Source organism: Carlito syrichta, unplaced genomic scaffold, assembly GCF_000164805.1.
Source record: "Carlito syrichta isolate Samal-C Ts95f unplaced genomic scaffold, Tarsius_syrichta-2.0.1 Scaffold302426, whole genome shotgun sequence".
In the NCBI taxonomy this organism is placed as follows: Eukaryota; Metazoa; Chordata; class Mammalia; order Primates; family Tarsiidae; genus Carlito; species Carlito syrichta.
Window position 1 is genome coordinate 106,706 of NW_007246522.1, and position 19,487 is coordinate 126,192.

Below are 19,487 nucleotides of genomic sequence, written 5' to 3' on the forward strand. Positions count from 1 at the left end.
GTGCATGTGTGCATGTGTGCATGTATATGTGTGGGTGCCTGTGTACGTTTGTGTGTTTTAAGGACTGGAGTCTTAGTCACCAGGTTTTTATCACCAATGTCAAAGGGACACTGTCCAGGGATATTTATTACCCTTGAGTCAAATTTTCTTCAGAATGGGTTTTTGTTTTGTTTAGAGATTGGGTCACCCAGGCTGGAGTGCAGTGGTACGATCATAATTCACTGCAGTTTCAATCACCCAGGCTCAAGTGATCCTCCCACCTCAGCCTTCTGAGTAGCTGGTACTACAGATACCTGCCACCATCCCTGGCTACTTAAAAAATTTTTTTTGTAGAGTTGGGATCTCTCTATGTTGTTCAGGCTGGTGTTTAACTCCTGTTTTCAAGTGATCCTCCCACCTTAGTCTCCCAAAGTGCTGGGATTATAGACATGAGCTACCATGCCCCGCTTAACATCTGTTTTTTTTTTTTTTGAGTTGGAATCTCACTCTGTCACCCAGGCTGGAGTGCAGTGGCACGCTCACGGCCACCCCTGTGTCAACCTGCTGGGCTCCAGCGATCCTTCTGCCTCAGCCTTCCAAGTAGCCGGACCTACAGGCGTGTGCTACCACACCCAGCTGATTTTTTGATTTGTTATAGAGGCAAGGTCTCACCATGTTGCCCAGGCTGGTCTCGAACCTGCAGGCTCGGGCAGTTTTCTCGCCTCAGCCTCCCAAAGTGCTGGGATTACAGGCTTGAGCCACCCTGCCTGGCTGATTTTTTAAAAAAGACACAGTCTTGCTATATTGCCCAGGCTAGCCTCAAACTCCTGTACTCAAGCAGTACTCTTGCTTCAGCCTCCCAAGTAGCTGGGATTACACAGAGTGGCTCTTGTTAAATTATGACTTGTGCAACCACTGGTCATTTTCATGGCAGCACAGAGCTATGAATTCAGTGTTGCTTTCAGCCCTAATAGGATTCTCTGTGCCACAAATTAAGTAGTAAGAGGTTCCCCTCATCACTTCTCATGTGCCTCTCTAAAAATTCATATTTTACCTTCCCTGGCACCTATCACATCTTTTTCTTTTCTGTTTGACCCAGGTTTGAGCTGACACAGGGCTGGGGCTCAGGAAAGCTTCCTTCTAAGGAAGAGAGGGTTGAGGGGAGAGCTTAGGGATACACAGGGATCGTCAGGAACAGCTTGAGCATTGGGGATGTCCGTGCGGGGCTGGGCTGAGCTTGCAGGTAGGCTGGGGGTGCCTCTTCTGAGAGTGGCAGGAAAACGCTAGAGGGCTTTTTAAGGGCTCCTGGGGTGGGAATGGGAATACGTGATCAAATTTTCCTTTAACTGGCACATGCCACGTCAGGCTAATTTTTTATTTTTTTGTAGAGATGGGGTCTCACTATATTGCCCAGGCTGGTCTCCAACTCCTGGTCTCATGTAATCCTCCCTCCTTGGCCTCCCAAATTGTTGAGATTACAGGCATGAGCCACTGTGCCTGGCCCGGTGGTTCGTATTATAGGACTAATCCTAAATACAGTAGAGTTTATCTGCATATAGGTATTGATTACGGGGTTACTTATAACAGTGAAAATTGGAGGAAAAAATCCACCTAAGTAAGGAAAATGGCCGACTAAACTGCTGTATCTACTTGATTCCTACCTTCCAAAATGTTGACTATAAAAACTCACTAATAACAAGACAATTGTGTATATATGCAATAATAACTACAAAAACAAAAAAATAGAAATGCTGAGTGTACAAAGAAGTCGGATGCTGGGTGATTTATCTTTCAGCTTCTATATGTTTTGTAATGTAATACATTTAGGATCGGGGCTTGGAGATAGTGCATTTAATACAGGCATATATGTATCAACGTCAAGTGACTTTTCGTTTGTTTTACTCTTTAATGTTCTAATATAGACCAAATTGGCAGAGTGAGCTGGGGAGAAGAACTTCTTTGCCATCCTTTGAAACCTTGGGCTACGGGGAAGAAGAGGACGAGGCAACCCAGCCATCATCCAGCAGCAAGGAGTTGGGGGATGTCCGGGCCCAGAGAGAAGAGGGAGGGTGCGGTGACGATGTGTATGCTGAGCCACAGAGAAATCAGGTGTCTTTCATGTTCCAAAGTTTCTTCCTGACATTCACTTTGATGGTAACTTTTGGTAGATTGCTTTGTTTTTTTTGTTTTTGGGTCTCACTCTGTCCCTCGGGCTGGAATGCAGTGACACAGTCATGGCTCACTGCAGCCTCTGCCTTCTGGGCTCAGGTGATCCTTCTGCCTCATCCTCCCTAGTAGCTGGAACCACAGGCACATGCCGCGACACCTGGCTCATTTTTGGATTGTAGAGATGAGGTCTCACTACATTGTCCAGGCTGGTCTCCAACTCCTGGGCTCTAGTGATCCTCCGACCTCGGCATCCCAAAGTGCTGGGATTGCGGGTGTGAACCACCGCCCCTGGTTTCCATTCACTTCCTGTAGGCAGCCCATCTCGTTAGCTTCTGGTTCATTCTTCCTGAACCATCTCATTTGCTTCACACCCTTGGGGTAAATGTGTAAAGAAACAAGGTGAGTGCTTACCTGTGTCCAAGGCAGGATTCAGACCATACCACATCTTCCCTGTTTAGAATTAAAATTTTTATTCACAGGCCAAGCCTTCCTCTCTACAAAAAATGAAAAAATTAGCCTGATATGGTGCTGCATGCCTGTAGTCCTATCTGCAGCAGGAAGGTTGATGCAGGAGTTTGAGGTTATAGTGAGCTATGATTGTGCCACTGCACTCCAACCTGGGTGACACAGCAAGACCCTGTCTCAAAAAAGAAAAAAGTTAGCATAAAGTCTAAGTATCCTATCCAGGAAGACAAGAAAGGAGGCTTTGGCAAGGGCTACAGACAGATGAGAGCAAAGCCGTCCCTGGTGCTGTTGCTGTCAGCACTTAACAGGGCTGATCCGCTTCTTTCTCCCAACATACTCAAATAAACCTTGTTTTAGTTACCAAAGGGAATTTTCACAATTAGAAATATTGGGGAGTTAACAAAGGTTCTAAATTAAGCCTTTTAGGTTATATTTATAGACTAGTATCACAAATTCTTTATGAAGGTATGCTTTTAGACTTATGTATTGTTATGTTAAATATGAACAAATAAGTGTACAGTTCAATAAATTTTCACTAAGTAGCCACCACCCAGATTTAAAAACAAAACAAAACAAAGAATGTTACTTTTACCCAAGTAGTCTCCCTACTTCTCAGTCACCACAGAGTTAACATTGTCCTGACTCTAGATTAGATCTTTAATAATTAGGTCTTTAATAATAGCCTTAGATTAGCTCTGCCTGTTCTGGAAATTATGTGAATGTGATAAGACAGTATGTATTCTTTGGAGCTGGGGAGAGTCCTCAGTTATTGTGTGTAGTAGGAGTTGGTTCACTCTTATTGCTGTATGATATTTCCCTATACAGCTTGGCCATTCAGTTATACATTCATTTTACCGATGATGGATGTTTGATTGTTTCTAACTTGGGGTTCTTAGGAACAGTGCTGCTGTGAACACTTGGAGCTGTGTCCTTTGATGTATATATGTATATTTTTGTTGTGTATGTACTGAGGAATGGTGTACATGTGATCAGTGCTAGAAAGTGCTGCCAGATGGTTTTCCCTATGGGGGATCTTCATGATGTCATTGAATTGTCTTACCCATTTCATATTTCCTTGATAATAGTGAGTTACTTAATATGACTTTGACAAGGTGAACAAGAGAAAGAAATGCAGGAGGTCATTTCTTTTTCTTCCTGAAATAATGAGCAGGTTGGGAGATTTGTCTGCTTTGTCTCCTGAGTCAGGTCATCTTGGGACCATGTCCACAGCTTAGTGGGCCTAGCAGCCTTCGCCATTGCCTCTGAGATACCTCTTCCCGTGGGCATCTTGCTGGTCACTGCCACCACCTCCCTGCCAGCCTCAGGGACAGCCCTTCCATTGCCTGTAGCGTAGCACAGCTAAGCCAAGCTGGTCACAAAAGCAAGATTTTACTGAATAATCAGAGTAGCAGAAGGGAAGCCAACCCAGAAAGGACCAGTCACAGTTTATCATACAGGGCCTGCTTCATTCCTCTTCCTCTCAAGCAGTCCCCAACCCCAGACCCCTGCTGTTGAGAGTGTCTGTTCCTCCTCGGGGTAGTCTTGTTCCTGGCCCACAGTTTTCTCTAAGGGACAGCTCTGTGGCCCTGCCACCAGTCGTGTTATCTGCATAGGAGATGCTCTCAGTGGAGGTGAGGATTTTAGCCCATCAGGAGACTCTCACAGTGAACTCATGGTTGGCAAGTGAATGAGAGTTCTCCTAGGGCAGCTCAACAGCTCTTGCTGAGTGTCAGCACTGGCATGGAATGGCACTGGGGGCTATGTGGACAGGGCAGGGGCAGCCCTGTTCCTGTGCTGGTGTTGGTCCCTGGCGGGAACGAAGAAGGGAAGCTGCTGGGCAGAATGACTGGGAGAGAAGTCCTCTGGGGCCTCAGCAAGACTCAGATGGCACTGCCTTTGCCACCCAAGCTCTTCGTCTGGGGATCCCAGGTGTAGCCCTGTTGCGTCTCATGGAGAAAAGCAATTTAGTTGCTCATGGAGAGAGGCAGTGGTGGGGAAGGTATGAAATCATGATGTTTGCGTTCATTGGGAGGACATTTTATATGGGTTGCATTTATCATGTTTACTCCTTTGTCTTTTTTTCTTTCTCTTTTGTAACAAAAAGATATTGTTGTCTCGTGGAGTAGACAGCGAGGATGATGAAAACATTTCTGATCAAGATGGGTCTCCAGGCTCACCTCTCACACCACAACCAAAAGGTAAAAAGAAAACTGTAACCCATTTTTACAAAATATAAGAGTATTTTGCGGTGATGAATATTTTTAGGAAAGTATAACTATTGTAGCTCCTTACTGTGGCTCTGTGATTTTAACTAGGAATATAGTTGACATTTATTTTTTCTGAACATAAGGCATTCCACAATTGATTGCCTGGATGTTAGGTTGTCTTTAAAGCCCAAGGCTGTCAGTTTTGAGCCTCTGCTTGCCGGCACCTCGTGCTCCTCAGAATGCTGAGGGAACGTCTGTGCAGCTCACCATGGTAGACCCAGAGCCCAGGCAGGGCCTGGCACACAGTGGGCTGCCAGGAAAGGCTTGTTGGATGTGTGAATGCATGGACCTGTATGTAGTCTGTTTATCACGATGAGAGAATTCAGCGCAGTATAGCAAAGGTAGAAGCAGTTTTTGTTTCCTAAGAACTGGCCTACATTTGGGAGGTGAGGAGGAGAACTGGGCAGAGCGTGGATAGCCAATATTGTCAGGACCCTCAGAATGACTTGGGCTCAGGGAAACTTTTATGGAAATCATTTCACAGGAAAACCGAATGCCAGCCTAGTAGTCCCTGGGCCAGAAAGCACCTGTTGCTCACTTGTCCTATTTTTTAACATTACTTTTTAACATTACATTCACTTAAAAAGTTTCTCTGTACTCCTGTAGATAATTATTTTTCACAGTTTAGAGCATGTATGTGTATAAAATACATGCAATTTTGTTACCTACCTTGTTTTCATCTCACAACACGTCCTGAATTTCGTCATCCATCCACACGTGTGGCTCTCTCCTTCCTTCTCTGACATCTGTGTTGTGTGGCCTGATGTGGCACATAGCAGGCAGGATCCAATCAGGAGACAGAACACACATGGTGACTTGAAGAGGCAAAATTTAATTTAAAGAATGACTCATTATAACAGGACTGAGAGCCGGGCATGGTGGCGTGGGCCTGTAGTCCTAGCTCCTTGGGTGGCTGAGGTAGGAAGATTGCATGAACCCAGGAGATTCAAGGCTGCAGTGAGTTAAGATTGCACCACCGCACTCCAGCCTGGGCAACAGAACGAGACCCTGTCTCTAAAAAAAAAGTTAAGACAGGATTGCCTGCTAAGGGGTAAAGAAGAGGACACACAGGAGTGCAGGAATAGCGGACAGAGGGAACAGCCCCTGTCTCCAGGGCTGACACTGAGCTTGTGAATGTGGAAAAGCCTTACCCAGAACTGGGATCCGGACCTTGGAGGTAAGGGTATAGCTATGGCCCCCCAGCTATGGCCGGAAACGCTGCCCTGATGAAATTTACTGGGAAGCTGCCTACTCTGGGAGGGTGCCAGGAGAAGCCACTCATGGGGAGGTGCTGCACGTTGCTGGCCATTAAAACCGAAAATTAAAGAAAAAGAAAGAGGAAAAAAAGAAAGGAGCCGAAGTTGGTGGTGTAGACCTATGGTCCCAGTTCCTTGAGAGGCAGAGGTGGGAGGATCACTTGAGACCAGGAGTTCAAGTCCAGCCTGGGCAGCATAGCAAGACTCTGTCTCTAAAAAATAAAAATTAGAAGAAAAAATTTGAAAAAGAAAAGAATGGATCAGCATCTCCTCTGCGCCCTCCACTGATAAAGCTCGTCATCACACCCATTGGCAAGCATTGGAGGTGGATTTGGGGCCAAGGGCCAGTGACCCCCACATACTTGGGAGCATGAACTTGGAGCATAGATTGGAGACCTACCTAGGCAACATAGTGAGACCTCGTCTCCACAAAGAAATCCAAAAATTAGCTGGGCATGGTGGTGTTTGCTTTATGTCTGAGCTACTCGAGAGGCTGAGGCGGAAAGATCACCTGAGCCCAGCAGGTTGAGGCTGTGGTAAGCCATGATCATGCCACTGCACTCTGTGCTGGACAAGAGTGAGAACCTGACTCCAAAAAAAAAAAGCAATAAGATCTGATGTAGTGTGTAGGATGCCAAATCGAGACTGTTTTGAAAGTGTTATGACAAATGTGAATTTTTTCTTGTTGTATCCCTTTAAACATTTGCTCATTCGAAATTCGTTCCGCACATGCCAAGTGCCAGAGGCAGCAGAGTCACAGGCCCCTTCCCAGTCACTCCGGATGCCGAGGAGTAGGTGCAGGTGGCAGACTGCAGTCTGAGGCAGGCAGCAGAGACGGCACCAAGGTGGGAGCAGGTAGCAGGGAGAGGAGGTGTCATTCAGCTTGACCAGAAGGACAGGGTGGGGTTTCACCAGGTGACAAACACACAGAAGCCGTCCAGGCTGCCCCTGGACATTGACCAAAAGGAGCTGGGTTAAAAACAGTTGATCAAGATGACTTTTTGGCCAAAAACAAGCTGTTCAGTGATTAGTTGTTCATGTATTGGTAATTTTAATCAACTAGGAAGTAAAGTTAGAATCTTGTATGCAGCTTCAGCATTTTCTTCTGCTTTCTGAATTCTATAGGGTTCCCCCCTGTTTCTTGTACATGTTTCTAATTTATTTTTAGCCAATTATTTCTGCTCTGAAAATTAATAGTAGAAAGTTAAAAGCAACCCAGATGTCCAGCTTTTTGCTAGACCAGAGCGTATGTATGGGCAAGCTTGGGTGTAAGATCTCCCTTCTCAGGGTACCTGAGTTGCAGATGTGTGGAAAGTGTGGAATAGCAGGGCTTGTTTTTCTCTGTGTTGCCAAGAGAGTGTATTTCAGGCACAGCTGTTTTTCGGATCAAGTTGGAGGCTGCTTCCAGACAGGGCAGGCAGAGAGCCGTCGAGCCGTGGCCCACGTGGGGTGCTGGGCAAGCGTGGAGAGTGAGCATGAGGGGTGGGCATGGGAACGTGGGACAAGCAGCACGGGGAGGGCTCAGTGCCGTGCTGTGGAGTCTGGCTTTGGTTCTGCGATCCCATGAGCCACGACGGTGCCCAGGAGTGAGCAGGAGAGAGGGGAGCAGTTCGGTCAGGCACCCCCTGGCCCTGGCCCACACCCACCTGACCTTGTGAAGTTCATCCCTGTCCCGGGCATGGTCAGCTCCTCCGAGGAAGGTGAGTTTCTGTGAGTGTGTTCCTCGGAGTTGTCAGAGTTCATCACCTGTGTTAAAAGTCTCTCTCTCTCTCTCTCTCTCTCTCTCTCTCTCTCTCTTTTTCTTCATCAGATAATAAACACTCTGTTCTGAATTTAAAGGTAAGTTTTTAAAAAATAAACTTATTTTCTCAATAAATAGAGTTTTCATCTTAATTTTTCAACAATTTTTGTGATTTGCAGGGGAAAAGAAGTCTTTCCTTAAGAGTTCTTTTCTGTTGAATATTTCTTTTAAATAAATACTTTAAAGCATGAGGAATATCATACTTTCTATAGTTTAATAGTGAAAGCAATGTATTGAAGAGTTAGAAACCACTTACATAATTTGTAGAATGAACAGACTAATTAGACAAATTAATAACTAATTTGTAGACATGGAAATAGTTCTAACTTAAGTTTTTCATTGTGCGATGTCATAGAAACAAGAATTAAACATTTCTCAGGAGAGTTAATTTATAACCTTACCTACTTTTTCAGCAGAAATTAGAAACTTAATAATCACACTGATGTGTAAGGAAAAATTAACAAAGGCTCAAAGCTTTTCCTTTCCTCTAAGTTTGGGATTGAGAAGTCAGAACCTCACTAATATTCTTTGCTGAGCATTTTGGAAACATGCTTCCCGGCAGCCGATGGGTCCTTTTTGCTTATCTCAGTGAGAAAGGCCTGACTGGAGACAGCCTTGTGCCTCTCTGTTCAGCCTTGCAGCCCTGCCACATGCTGTCCAACATGAACTGGCAACCTGTCACTCATGGGAGCTGCATGGAAATTAGAGGTCCCTGAACTCACAAGCAGAAAGCTCAGACAGGACTTCCCTGCTGCCCCACGGAACTCAAGAGGGGCAGGCCCCTAAGGTCTAAGATCCTGTTGTAAGAAACAGTGGATATTAGAGTCTCTAAAGCCGAAATAAACTAAGCACAACAGCCAAAACGGAGGACATAGTGTGCTGGTACACCCGAGGTCTAGTGACCTGGCTGCTGTGTCCTCTCTAGCACAGGCCAAGACTTCTCACTCATTCCTCTCACGTTTTTTCTTCCCTAGGATGAAAAACCGCCGCTATGTAAAAAACCTCCACCATCCCCAGGTATTTGCCTTTTGAATTTCATTATGATTGAAAAGCTCATAGTTTTAGAGAACACTCAGAATAATCTCATCTGAAAATGAGATGCTTCCTCTGTTACTGAAATTGGGAAGAGGGTTAATTGTTGAATCCCCACCTTTGCTTCAAAATAGAGGGTCCACACACTGGGTGGTGGGTCAGTTTAAGTGGAGTGTGCATGGAGCACTGGGGGGTGGACCTGTGGGATATGCTTAGACTCCCAGTGGGCAGGCTGGTACAAATGAGGGCCAATGGCAGAGTGAGAGCTGGAGAGGCCTGTGGGTTATACCCCTCTGGAGTGTGGGGAGTGACCGTGGCTTCCAGATTGGCTTTTATCATTTCTGCTATTGTTACTCATTAGTCTGAAAACCCTCTTTTAAGTCTGTGCTCACTGTGGGGTTGACTTTCTTTTCTTTCTTTTTTTTTTTTTTTTTTAAGTTAGAGTCTCACTCTGTCCTCCAGACTGGAGTGCAGTGGCCACTCCCGGTCACCGCAGCCTCGACCTGCTAGGCTCCGGCGATCCTCCCGCCTCAGCCTTCCAAGCAGCTAGAAGGATTAAATAGGCACGCACTACCACACCCGGCTAATTTTTTGATTTGTTGTAGAGATGAGGTCTCGCCAAGTTGTCCAGGCGGGTCTGGAACCCACAGGCTCAGGCAATCGACTCGCCTCAGCCTCCCAAAGCGCTGGAAATACAGGCTGAGCCACCAAGCCCCATTTTCACCCTTTCAATCTTGTTGCTTTTAGGACTGTCTTCTGGGAGATTGCTGGGCTGCTGGCTGCTAGCCCACAGGTCCCTTCTTCATTATGTATTTTCTGCTGTCCAGCCCATCCTTTGAAGTTTTTGTCAGTCAAAGTGTTCGCTTCCATGATTTCTGTGGGCTATTGACTGCAGTCCCTCTGAACATCCTGTCTACACTCAGCCCAGTTTTGGCGTTTGTGCCGAGGCCCCTTTGTCCTCTTTGTTTGGCTCAGGTCTTTGTGCTTCTTGGCCTTGAGAGTTCCTGTTGGTCCATTTCCCCGTGGGAGATGCTGTATTTGTTTACTGCAGGCTGCTTGGAGAGGAGAAACAAGCTGTGTGGCCAGACCGGCCGTACAGCCTGTCTTCCAGTGACTGGTGGGACGGGCTGGACGTGTGGCCAGCGAGGATCCGGGGCCCCCTTTTCCTCCTGACCTTCTCCAATGCCCCAGCCTGCCCAGGCTCTTTGAACCTGTCAGGGCCTGTTGTACTGCCTGCTGAGAGGCACGTTTCTGCTCTCAGCCTGACCCAGGCAGGCTGACCCCTTGCTGCTCCACTCTGGTGCTCTAGCGGACACCTCCTCAGCTTATGCAGGCCACTTCATGTCCCATTCCTACCAGGGCAAGGCCTATCCCAGGAGCCGCTCCTGCCTTTTGTGGCTGCCCTCTCCTGGCACGTTGGAGGCTGTGGCTTTCGTCTTCCATCTAGTCTCAACTGTCCTCTCTCTGGCATTCCTCAGGGCTCCCTTCGTGTTCTGTGCAGCTGTGGAGTTACCCCATTCTTAGCCTTCCCTCCACGTCCTAGGGACTGGTACGTGTATGTCAGGGGCCAGGCCAGGCTTTCCAGAACCACCAGCTTTCTGTCTTTGTCTGCCCACAGAAGGGGGCTTGTTGGCACTTCACCCCCTTGACCTCTCTGACTGAGCATGTCTCCCCATGGAACACACTCTGTTTTCCACCAACCTTTCTTGCTATTCCCTGTCGAAATCCTTCGTGACCTCTGTTTTCCCATCTCCCTGGTACCTTCAGGCACTGCCCATGGGCTGGTGGCTGGTCAGTCTCGCCAGCGGAGACTGCCTGTGGGGTGTAGACCTGTGTCCTGTCCCGGCTGCCTCCTCTCCTCTTTAGTGCCCTCGTCGGCTCTCTGTGTTGTGTCCTGGTCAGGGTGAGTGTTTCTGACACAGACCCAGGCACAGAGCTAGGTGGCTTCCTGACTTGCTCCTCTCACGGCCCATACCAGCCAGCCATAGGTCTTGTTGGGTTCCAGCCCCCAAACCCTTCTCTCATGTTTCCTCCTCTCTGTCCCTACTTTAGCCTCTGGGCTGGGCCTCATTCCAGTCTGCTTCCTTCCCTGCCAGGCTATGGGATTCATCTGAGAGTCGAGCCGCTTCACCCTCACACCTCTGCTGAACGCCTTTCTGGAGGTCAAGCCCTCACTCCACATCCCGGTGTGCGGGGGCTCCTCTGACCCCTGCTCCTCATGGCCTCTTCCTGCTGCTCGCCCTCGTCCCACCAGGCCACTCACTCTCGCCTGCATGAGCGTTCCCTTCCCAGGGACGGAAGAATACCACACCAGGCCTGATGTGAAGTCCTCACAGGGTTTTGGAATAAAACCTGAAGTGATTTGGGGTTAACACTGTAAATGTCCATGGGTAGTCTTAAACTTTTCCCCTATACTTTTGCAGATATAACTGGCAGAGCACTTCAAAGATTTACAGAAATAACCAAAGAAAAGTTTGAAGAATTAAAAGAGGAAAATTTGCATCTGAACAATACAAATCAAACCCTTATCCTTGAATTGAACATAATGAAACAAGCCATGAAAGAACTACAGTTAAAACGGAAGAGAATGGAAAAAGAGAAGGGAAGGCTGAAGGAGGCTGAGAAGACGGCAGCACAGGAAGGTGGGGACAGTGCTTTCATGAAAAGAATAATGAGCAGGGCCGCACTCACTTATTATGTCTTGAGAGTTGACACTTTATGTTGTGATACTTGTTGATACTTTCTGTTGTCGTATTTAAGCTCTTTTGTTAATATCTGTATATTCGTTGACATTTTATTTCAACTACTCTGTAATTATTATCATTATACTAAGGGAATTCCAGCACTTCTTTAGGAACTTGATGCTTACCATAGTGTCTTACATATGTGTCATGTAAGTGTTTTTTTCCTTGAATTAAGAAAGGCCAGTTTGTTAAAGAGAAGATACAACGGGCAGAACAGTAGCAAGAGTGTCTGCTGTCTGCTGCCTCATATTAGTTTTTATCCCCATGAGCAGCATATGAAAGCGCCTCTTTTATCACCGGTGATGAGGATTCAATTTTCCTTGCTAATTCGTTAGACAAAAAAGAAAGAAACGACATTTTAATTTATATTTATTTTACTATTGATGAGCTTGAATTTTTTTTTCATATCTTTGCAAGTCATCTTCTTTTCTCTTTCATAAGTGGCCCACTTTAAAGTGAGAAACTTGTTTTTTGCTTACTGATTAGCAGGAACTCTTTACATACAAAGGATTTTAGTCCCTTTGTCATGTGTATACTATTTTTTAGTTGTGGATAATTTGGCCAAATTTATAAGATGTTTTTCTTTTATGACTTATGCCCTGGTTTCAGTCTTTTTAAATCTGAGGTTATATAAATATTCATCTATATATATATATATTTTTTTTTCTTTATTTTAAAGATGTGGGGTACAATTCAGGGTTATGTATACAAATGTTCATTATGCAGGCATCATCAATATGTTTTATATTCTCTTTTCTACATATATAAAACTGATAATATGGCCTTAAGTAAAGTGATGTTAATTTTCTTCATATAGGCTCTGCATAATTCTTGTCTTAGGTATATTTATTTCCAAATGCTGTATGTTACTTGTGCTGTTTCTTTGAAGGATCTGTTTTCTATTTTGCTTTCTATTATGGACATTGCTGTTATATGGGAAGGTTATTAGTTCTAATACACTTTTCATTTATTCTATATGAGTTTTCAAAGCACATATTTTTATGTCATCTAAAACAGTGACTACTCCTTTCCAACTTAAAAATTTTATTTTACTTTATTGTACATGAAAAACTTCCACAAACTTCCAATATAATCTTGACTATTCAATGCTAAAAAATCTTCATAACTTGTATTTATTTGCAGCAATATATATATATGTATACACACACACACACACACACACACATTGCCTCTCTGGGCCTAAAAGGGGGAAAAAAGCAAATGATTAGCAATTTATGTAAAATCTTGCTAAATTTGATATCATCTCTTATAGTATAATGTTAAATTGATTTTTTCACTAGTTGCTACTCCTGAATTGCTTTATTTACGAAAACAAGCTCAAGAACTGGTGGATGAAAATGATGGGCTGAAAATGACTGTCCATCGTCTGAACGTAGAACTGAGTCGCTATCAGTCAAAATTCAGACATTTGTCCAAGGAAGAGGTAATGTTTCCAATCTTGAAATTAGACTTTCTGGCTGTTTTTAGACTTTCTGGCTTTACTGTTGAATTGATTTCCAATCAAAAGAGGTTCTTATTTATTATAATTTAATATTAAAAAAGGCATTTCCAAAGAATAGTCTTTCTAGGGACCATTCTCCCTCCCTTCCTCCCTCCTTCCTTCTTTCCTTATAACAAAGGCATAAAGAAAAACGTTGGGACAATGGAGAAGTATATAAAGTAAAAGAGTAAAGAGTCCATGTTAGCTGCTTCATTGTGCCAGTGCACAAACTCTGAACAATAAGTAGATGAGTTTTTACTTATAAAAATGATTGCAGAATTCAGTTCCACAAACTCTTACTGAGCAAGTCACTGTATTGGATGCTGTGAGATATACAAGATGAACCAGATGGTCGGCCCTTGCTCTGAGAGAACTTGGGCATGCGAGGGACTTGTGAGTACAGGAGGAGGATGCGCAACTGAAGGATCTTTGCTGTGGTCCAGACAGGGGGAAGCCACGTGCACACGGTGTTCTCAGGTCTTTCCTAGGAGTTCAGGGCCTCATGGGCTTCTGAGTTTCTTTTTGAAGGAGAGTTTAGGTTTAACTTTTTCAAATAACAGCTTTGAGATATAACTCACATACCATTCAATTCATGCCCATTTAAAAAATCAGACTGAGTGCAGTGGCTCATACCTGTAATCCCAGCACTTTGGGAAGCCAAGGAGGAAGGATTGCTTTAGCTCAGGAGTTTGAGACCTGCCTGGGCAATGTAGCGAGACATCCACCTCTCTCTCTCTCTCTCAAAAAAAAGAATATATAAGACTTTACATTTCAGAGGAAGTATAGTTTAATTTGCTTTTGATATGTTTTGTTCTTAGAGTTTAAATATTGAAGGCCTCCCGTCAAAGGGCCCTGTACCACCCTGGTTGGTAAGTGAAAGTTATTAAATTTCAGGCCTGTATTCCCATGGGTATATTTGCATAGCTACTAAAAACCATTTGAAAAAGTGTATTTCTTGCCTTTAAAAAAATGTGCCGACCAGTCTCGGTGACTCAACCTGTAATCCCAGCACTTTGAGAGGATGAGGCGAGTGAATTGCCTGAGCCCCTGGGTTCGAGAACAACCCAGGCAACTTGGTGAGACCTTGTCTCTACAATAAATCAAAAATTAGCCAAGTGCAGTAGCACGCGCCTGTAGTTCCAGCTACTTGGAAGGCTGAGCCCAGCAGGTCGACGCTGGGGTGGCTGTGAGCGTGCCACTGTACTCCAGCCTGGGCAACAGAGTGAGACTCCAACTCAAAAAAAATGCTAATTATATTTAGATATGAGAAATCTATTAACCCTCTTTTACTCCGTCATCTTCAGTTGGATATAAAATACCTGTCACGGCTGCTACTGGCTTACGAAGATACGATGAAAGAGAAAGAAGAGCTCAATGCCACCCTCAAGGTAGGCTGGCCAGTGTCTCAGAAGAGACAGGGTGATACAAAGTGAACTATTTTAAATGTTTCAGATGCATTTTGAAGGTGGGTATCCCAACATATTGTAGGTGACCAAGTGTTTGTTAAAAGAAGGGAAGGAGGAAGGAAAGAAGTTTGTGGCAGGATGAGAGGGAGGGCGAGAGGGAAGGAAGGAAAAGGGGAGGAAGTAGGGGAATGATTGGCAGAGTGGGAGGGTGGGAGGGAGAGTGGGGAGGTAGGTGTGGAGGGCCAGGGCTTGCTGTGTTGGAAGGTGGGCCTTGTGTGCTGGGACCTCGGGGCGCAGCGAAGGCAGCAGTAGGGATGCCGTTCTCACCTGTTTCTCTGCAGCTGCAGATACCAACGTTGGGAGGGACGTTGGACAGGCAGGGGGAGGGAACTGGCCAGGCGTGTTTCAGGCAAACTTAAATGCTTCTTAATTCTAGGAAGAGCTGACTCCGCAAAGTCCAATTACTGAGCTGTTGGAAGTGGGTAGTGAGGTTGTTCCATCATGTCTGCTTTGTTCCCTGTCTCATGGGAGTGGCTCCATGTGCCTTCCATGCTGCAGACTTCTGGGTTCCTCTTTTAAGTGCCAAATGGGTCTTAAAAAGGATTCAGAAAGAAGGATTCAGAAAGAGAAATGTTGGTTGTTAAGGGATTCCAAGTTAAAAGGGTCCTTAAGAGTCTCCCAGCCTGTTCTTCTTCAGTCGTGCTGTTCCATGTACATGTCCTATGTAATATAATTTTTTTTTTTCCTTGAGCCGGGATCTCACTGTATCACCCAGGCTGGAGTGCAGTAGCACAGTCGCGGCTCATTGCAGCCTCGACCTCCTGGACTCAGAAAATCTTTATGTCTTAGCTTCCTGAATACCGGAGACTATAGGTATGCACTGCCATGCCTGGCTATTTTTTTTTTTTTGCAGAGACAAGATCTCATTATTTTGTTCAGGCTGGTGTTGTACTCCTGGGCTCAAGCAATCCTCCCACCTTGGCTTCCCAAAATGCTGGGATTACAGGCATGAGCCAGTGCACGCCTGACCGTGTAATGTCATTTTGAACCTTTTCTTCTTAGACTTAATTATTGAACACTTACTTTTCTGAAAGCATGAATTGGTCTTATACTAATTGATTGTCTATCAATCCTAATGATTAATAAAATTACTATTTTGTTGCTCTTTCTAAATCAGGGTCAGCATACTTTTTCTGTAAAGGGCCAGTTAATACATATTTTAGGCTCTGTGGGCCATGCAGTTTTTGTTTGCAGCTCTTCAGCTCTGCTGTTGCAACATGCAAGCAACCATAGATAACATGTAAACAGTGTGAGGCAGTGTTTAATAAAGCTTTAATTACAAAAACAGGCAGCTGGTCCACAGGCTTTGGTTTGCCTGATCCCAGAAAAGAGTCAAGTGGATACCTAGCAGTGAGTGGGTGTGTCTGGGCATAAAGGTGAGAGGAGAAGAAGTTATTTGACAATGCTGCTTTGGGTAAACAGTCACAAGCACGTGTATCTGAGAGCAGGGCGAAAAAGCCTCTAGAAGCATACCAGAATGAATATTAGGACCTCAGCTTCTCCCCAAATGACAGCACAAGACACTGGAGCTGGCTAAGGGCTGGCTGAGAAAAGCCTGGTGGAGAAGTCCCAGCTGAAGTATCACAAACAAGACTGATAAGAACCGAAGACAGACACAGGCTGTTAGGAGTCAAAACAGACAGAACTGCAGGTCTCGTGCTGGGGCCAGTGGCCCATGAAGCTCAGTGGGCTGATGACTCAAATAAGAAAGGTCTTCTCATGGTTGTCATGGAGCAAAATGAGGAGCCTCACCCCTTCAGTAACCCCTTCCCTTCCAAATCTGGCTGTAGTTAAGGATGAAGAGTTGTGTTTTTATATTAAAAATTCCAATTCATTTACCAAAGTCTTTAAACAAAAGACAAATGACTGTGGCATCTCTGCTTTTTAAAATCCTCCTTTTAAACTTTTCTATTTAGCAGTTATAGAAATTGTTATCCAATCAGGAATTAAGTATTTAAAGCCCAGGGTTTTGCCCCGTGTACTGAGGTTCCAGCTGTCTGTGCTTTCTCAGTGGACTGTAGGCTTCCCGCGATCTGGAAGTGCGGCTGGTACTGACAGTTTAAGGTGGTGCTGCTGTGAGACTTTGCTAAGTGCCTGTTACCATTTGATTCTAACCACAGCAACAGCACTGGAACTAAGAAATATAGATGTGTGTGTTACATTTTACATAAATTTTATTTCAGGAGGAAATGAGAATGTTTAGGATGCGAGTCCAAGAAGTGGTGAAAGAAAATGAAGAATTGCACCAACAGTTAAATAAGAGTAGTCCTGTGACCACTGAAGAATGGCAAGTGGCTTTGTGTTTCTGATATTTTGCCAATTTAAAACAAAGGATAAGTCGGGCTCGGTGGCTCAGCCTGTAATCCTGCGCCTTTGGGAGGCTGAAGTGAGTGGATTGCCTGAGCCGGCGGGTTCGAGACCCGCCTGGGCAGCGAGACCTCATCTCTACAATAAATCTAAAAATCAGCCGGGTGTGGTAGCGCATGCCTGTAATTCCGGCTGCTCAGAAGGCTGAGGAGGAAGGATCGCCGGAGCCCAGCAGGTCGAGGCTGCGGTGGCTGGGAGCGGCCACTGCACTCCAGTCTGGGCGACTGAGTGAGACTCCAACTCAAAAACAAACAAACAAACAAAGGATAATAGGAAAAACTGTATGAAAATATCAAGTACATTTTCTTTTTTAACTCAACTATTTTAAGGAAGAGCTTCTAAGAAATTAATAAAGTACAATAAAATCCTGGTAAAATATTGTAAACTTGTATTTTAAGGATGACTTTAAAAATTCTAGCCGGGCTCGGTGGCTCAGCCTGTAATCCCAGCACTTTGGGAGGCTGAGGTGAGTGGATTGCCTGAGCCCACGGGTTCGAGACCCGCCTGGGCCACTTGGCGAGACCTCATCTCTACAATAAATCAAAAATCAGCCGGGCGTGGTAGCGCGCGCCTGTAGTTCCAGCTACTTGGAAGGCTGAGGCGGCAGGATCGCCGGAGCCCAGCAGGTCAAGGCTGCGGTGGCACTCCAGTCTGGGTGACAGAGTGAGACTCCAACTCAAAAATAAATAAATAAAAAATAAAAATTCTAAGTAGGCCAGGCTCAGTGGTTCAGCCTGCACGTCAAGAACCAAGGCGAGTAGATTGCCTGAGACTGTGAGTTTAAGACCAGGCCGGGCAATGTGGTGAGACCTTGTCTCTACAATAACTCAAAAATTAGCCAGGTGTGGTAGCGCGTGCCTGTAGTTCTGGCTACTTGGAAGGCTGAGGCAGAAGGATCGCTGGAGCCCAGCAGGTTGATGCTGGGGTGGCCGTGAGTGTGCCACTGCACTCCAGCTTGGGTGACGGAGTAAGACTCTGACTCAAAAAAAAAAAAAAAAATTCTAACTAGATCCTCATATCTGAAATATTGCTGCTTTTCCTTTTTCATTTGCTGAAGTGGTGTTTTTCTAGGGCAATTTTCCCGTTGCAAACCCGGCGAGTCACATTCTTGCTTAGGTGCCTCCCGTGACTCCCAGGGTTTGAGAACTGAAAGCTCAACATAAGCTCAGCTGGAAGCCCCACAACCACTTGGGGCTGCCTTTCCCTGTCGATTCCCTGGTGGCCACGGCGGCCCCACTCCTGTCCTGTCTCCCCAGAATTTCCCTTCTGCCCCTCTCGCCCTTCACTGCCCTGCTTGCGTGGTGACTGTCGGTAGCACTCGCTGTCTCTGTTTCTCACATAGCCCTAAACACGCGTCCTGTCCTGGAACCTGCCACGCTGCACCTGCCTGTCCTTGTGAGCGCTCAAGGACCCTGTCTCATCGATCCTTGTGTGTCACCCACGTCTAGCATAGCAGCCATAAATGTCTGCTAACTGAATCAGAGAAAGTAAATGTCTTGAAAAGTCTGAAGTCCCATCCAGGCAAGACGAAGGAAACAGCAAAAGCACTGGGGTAGGCGTGTCATACTTAGTATTTTTATTTATTTATTTATTTTTTGAGTTTTGGAGTCTCACTCTGTCACCCAGACTGGAGTGCAGTGGCCGCTCCCGGCCACCGCAGCCTCAACCTGCTGGGCTCCGGCGATCCTTCCGCCTCAGCCTTCCAAGTAGCCGGCACTATAGGCGTGTACTACCATGCCCGGCTAATTTTTTGATTTATTGTAGAGAAGAGGTCTTGCCAAGTTGCCCAGGCTGTTCTCGAATCCTTAAGCTCAGACAATCCTCTCATCTTGGCCTCCCAAAGTGCTAGGATTACAGGCTTGAGCCACCACTCCTGGCCACTTAGTATTTTTTTAAATGTCTTAACATTATTAAAAAATGAAATATTTTCCATATGTGATGTTCAGAAATCCAGAATTGTGTCAACCACACTTGTACTGTTAGGTTGGTTATCCCTGATTCTGTGGTAGGGATTGGCCTGGGCAGCTACCAGACCTAGCTACACTGTGACCTCCCTTATTGAACTTGGATTTTTTTTTTTTTTTTTTTTTTTTTTGAGTTGGAGTCTCATTCTGCCCAGACTGGAGTGCAGTGGCATGCTCACAGCCACCCCAGCGTCAACCTGTTGGGCTCAGGTGATCCTTCTGCCTCAGCCTTCCAAGTAGCTGGAACTATAGTCGCATGCTACGATGACTGGCTAATTTTTTGATTTATTGTAGAGATGAGGTCTCGCCAAGTTGTCCAGGCTGTTCTTGAACCTGTAGGCTCAGGTAATCCTCTCACCTCGGCCTCCTAAAGTGCTGGGATTACAGGCTTGAGCCACCACATCCGGCCCAACATGTGAGTCTTGAGAGCTTAAGTGGCTTTCTTTTTTTTTTTGAGTTGGAGTCTCACTCCGTCA

At 45.5% G+C, this 19,487-nt stretch overlaps 1 protein-coding gene across 1 annotated transcript in view; it reads left to right on the top strand.

Moving 5' to 3' along the window:
• The window catches only part of CEP89 (centrosomal protein 89), a 66,111-nt gene that overhangs the window by 9,253 nt on the left and 37,371 nt on the right, over nt 1–19,487 (top strand). The window contains exons 4-12 of the mRNA XM_021711636.1: nt 1,902–2,107; nt 4,737–4,811; nt 7,947–7,975; nt 8,912–8,954; nt 11,393–11,611; nt 13,015–13,157; nt 14,033–14,083; nt 14,519–14,602; nt 16,864–16,967. Of these exons, the coding sequence (XP_021567311.1) occupies nt 1,902–2,107; nt 4,737–4,811; nt 7,947–7,975; nt 8,912–8,954; nt 11,393–11,611; nt 13,015–13,157; nt 14,033–14,083; nt 14,519–14,602; nt 16,864–16,967 (954 nt within the window). The remainder of the gene's footprint in view (nt 1–1,901; nt 2,108–4,736; nt 4,812–7,946; nt 7,976–8,911; nt 8,955–11,392; nt 11,612–13,014; nt 13,158–14,032; nt 14,084–14,518; nt 14,603–16,863; nt 16,968–19,487) is intronic.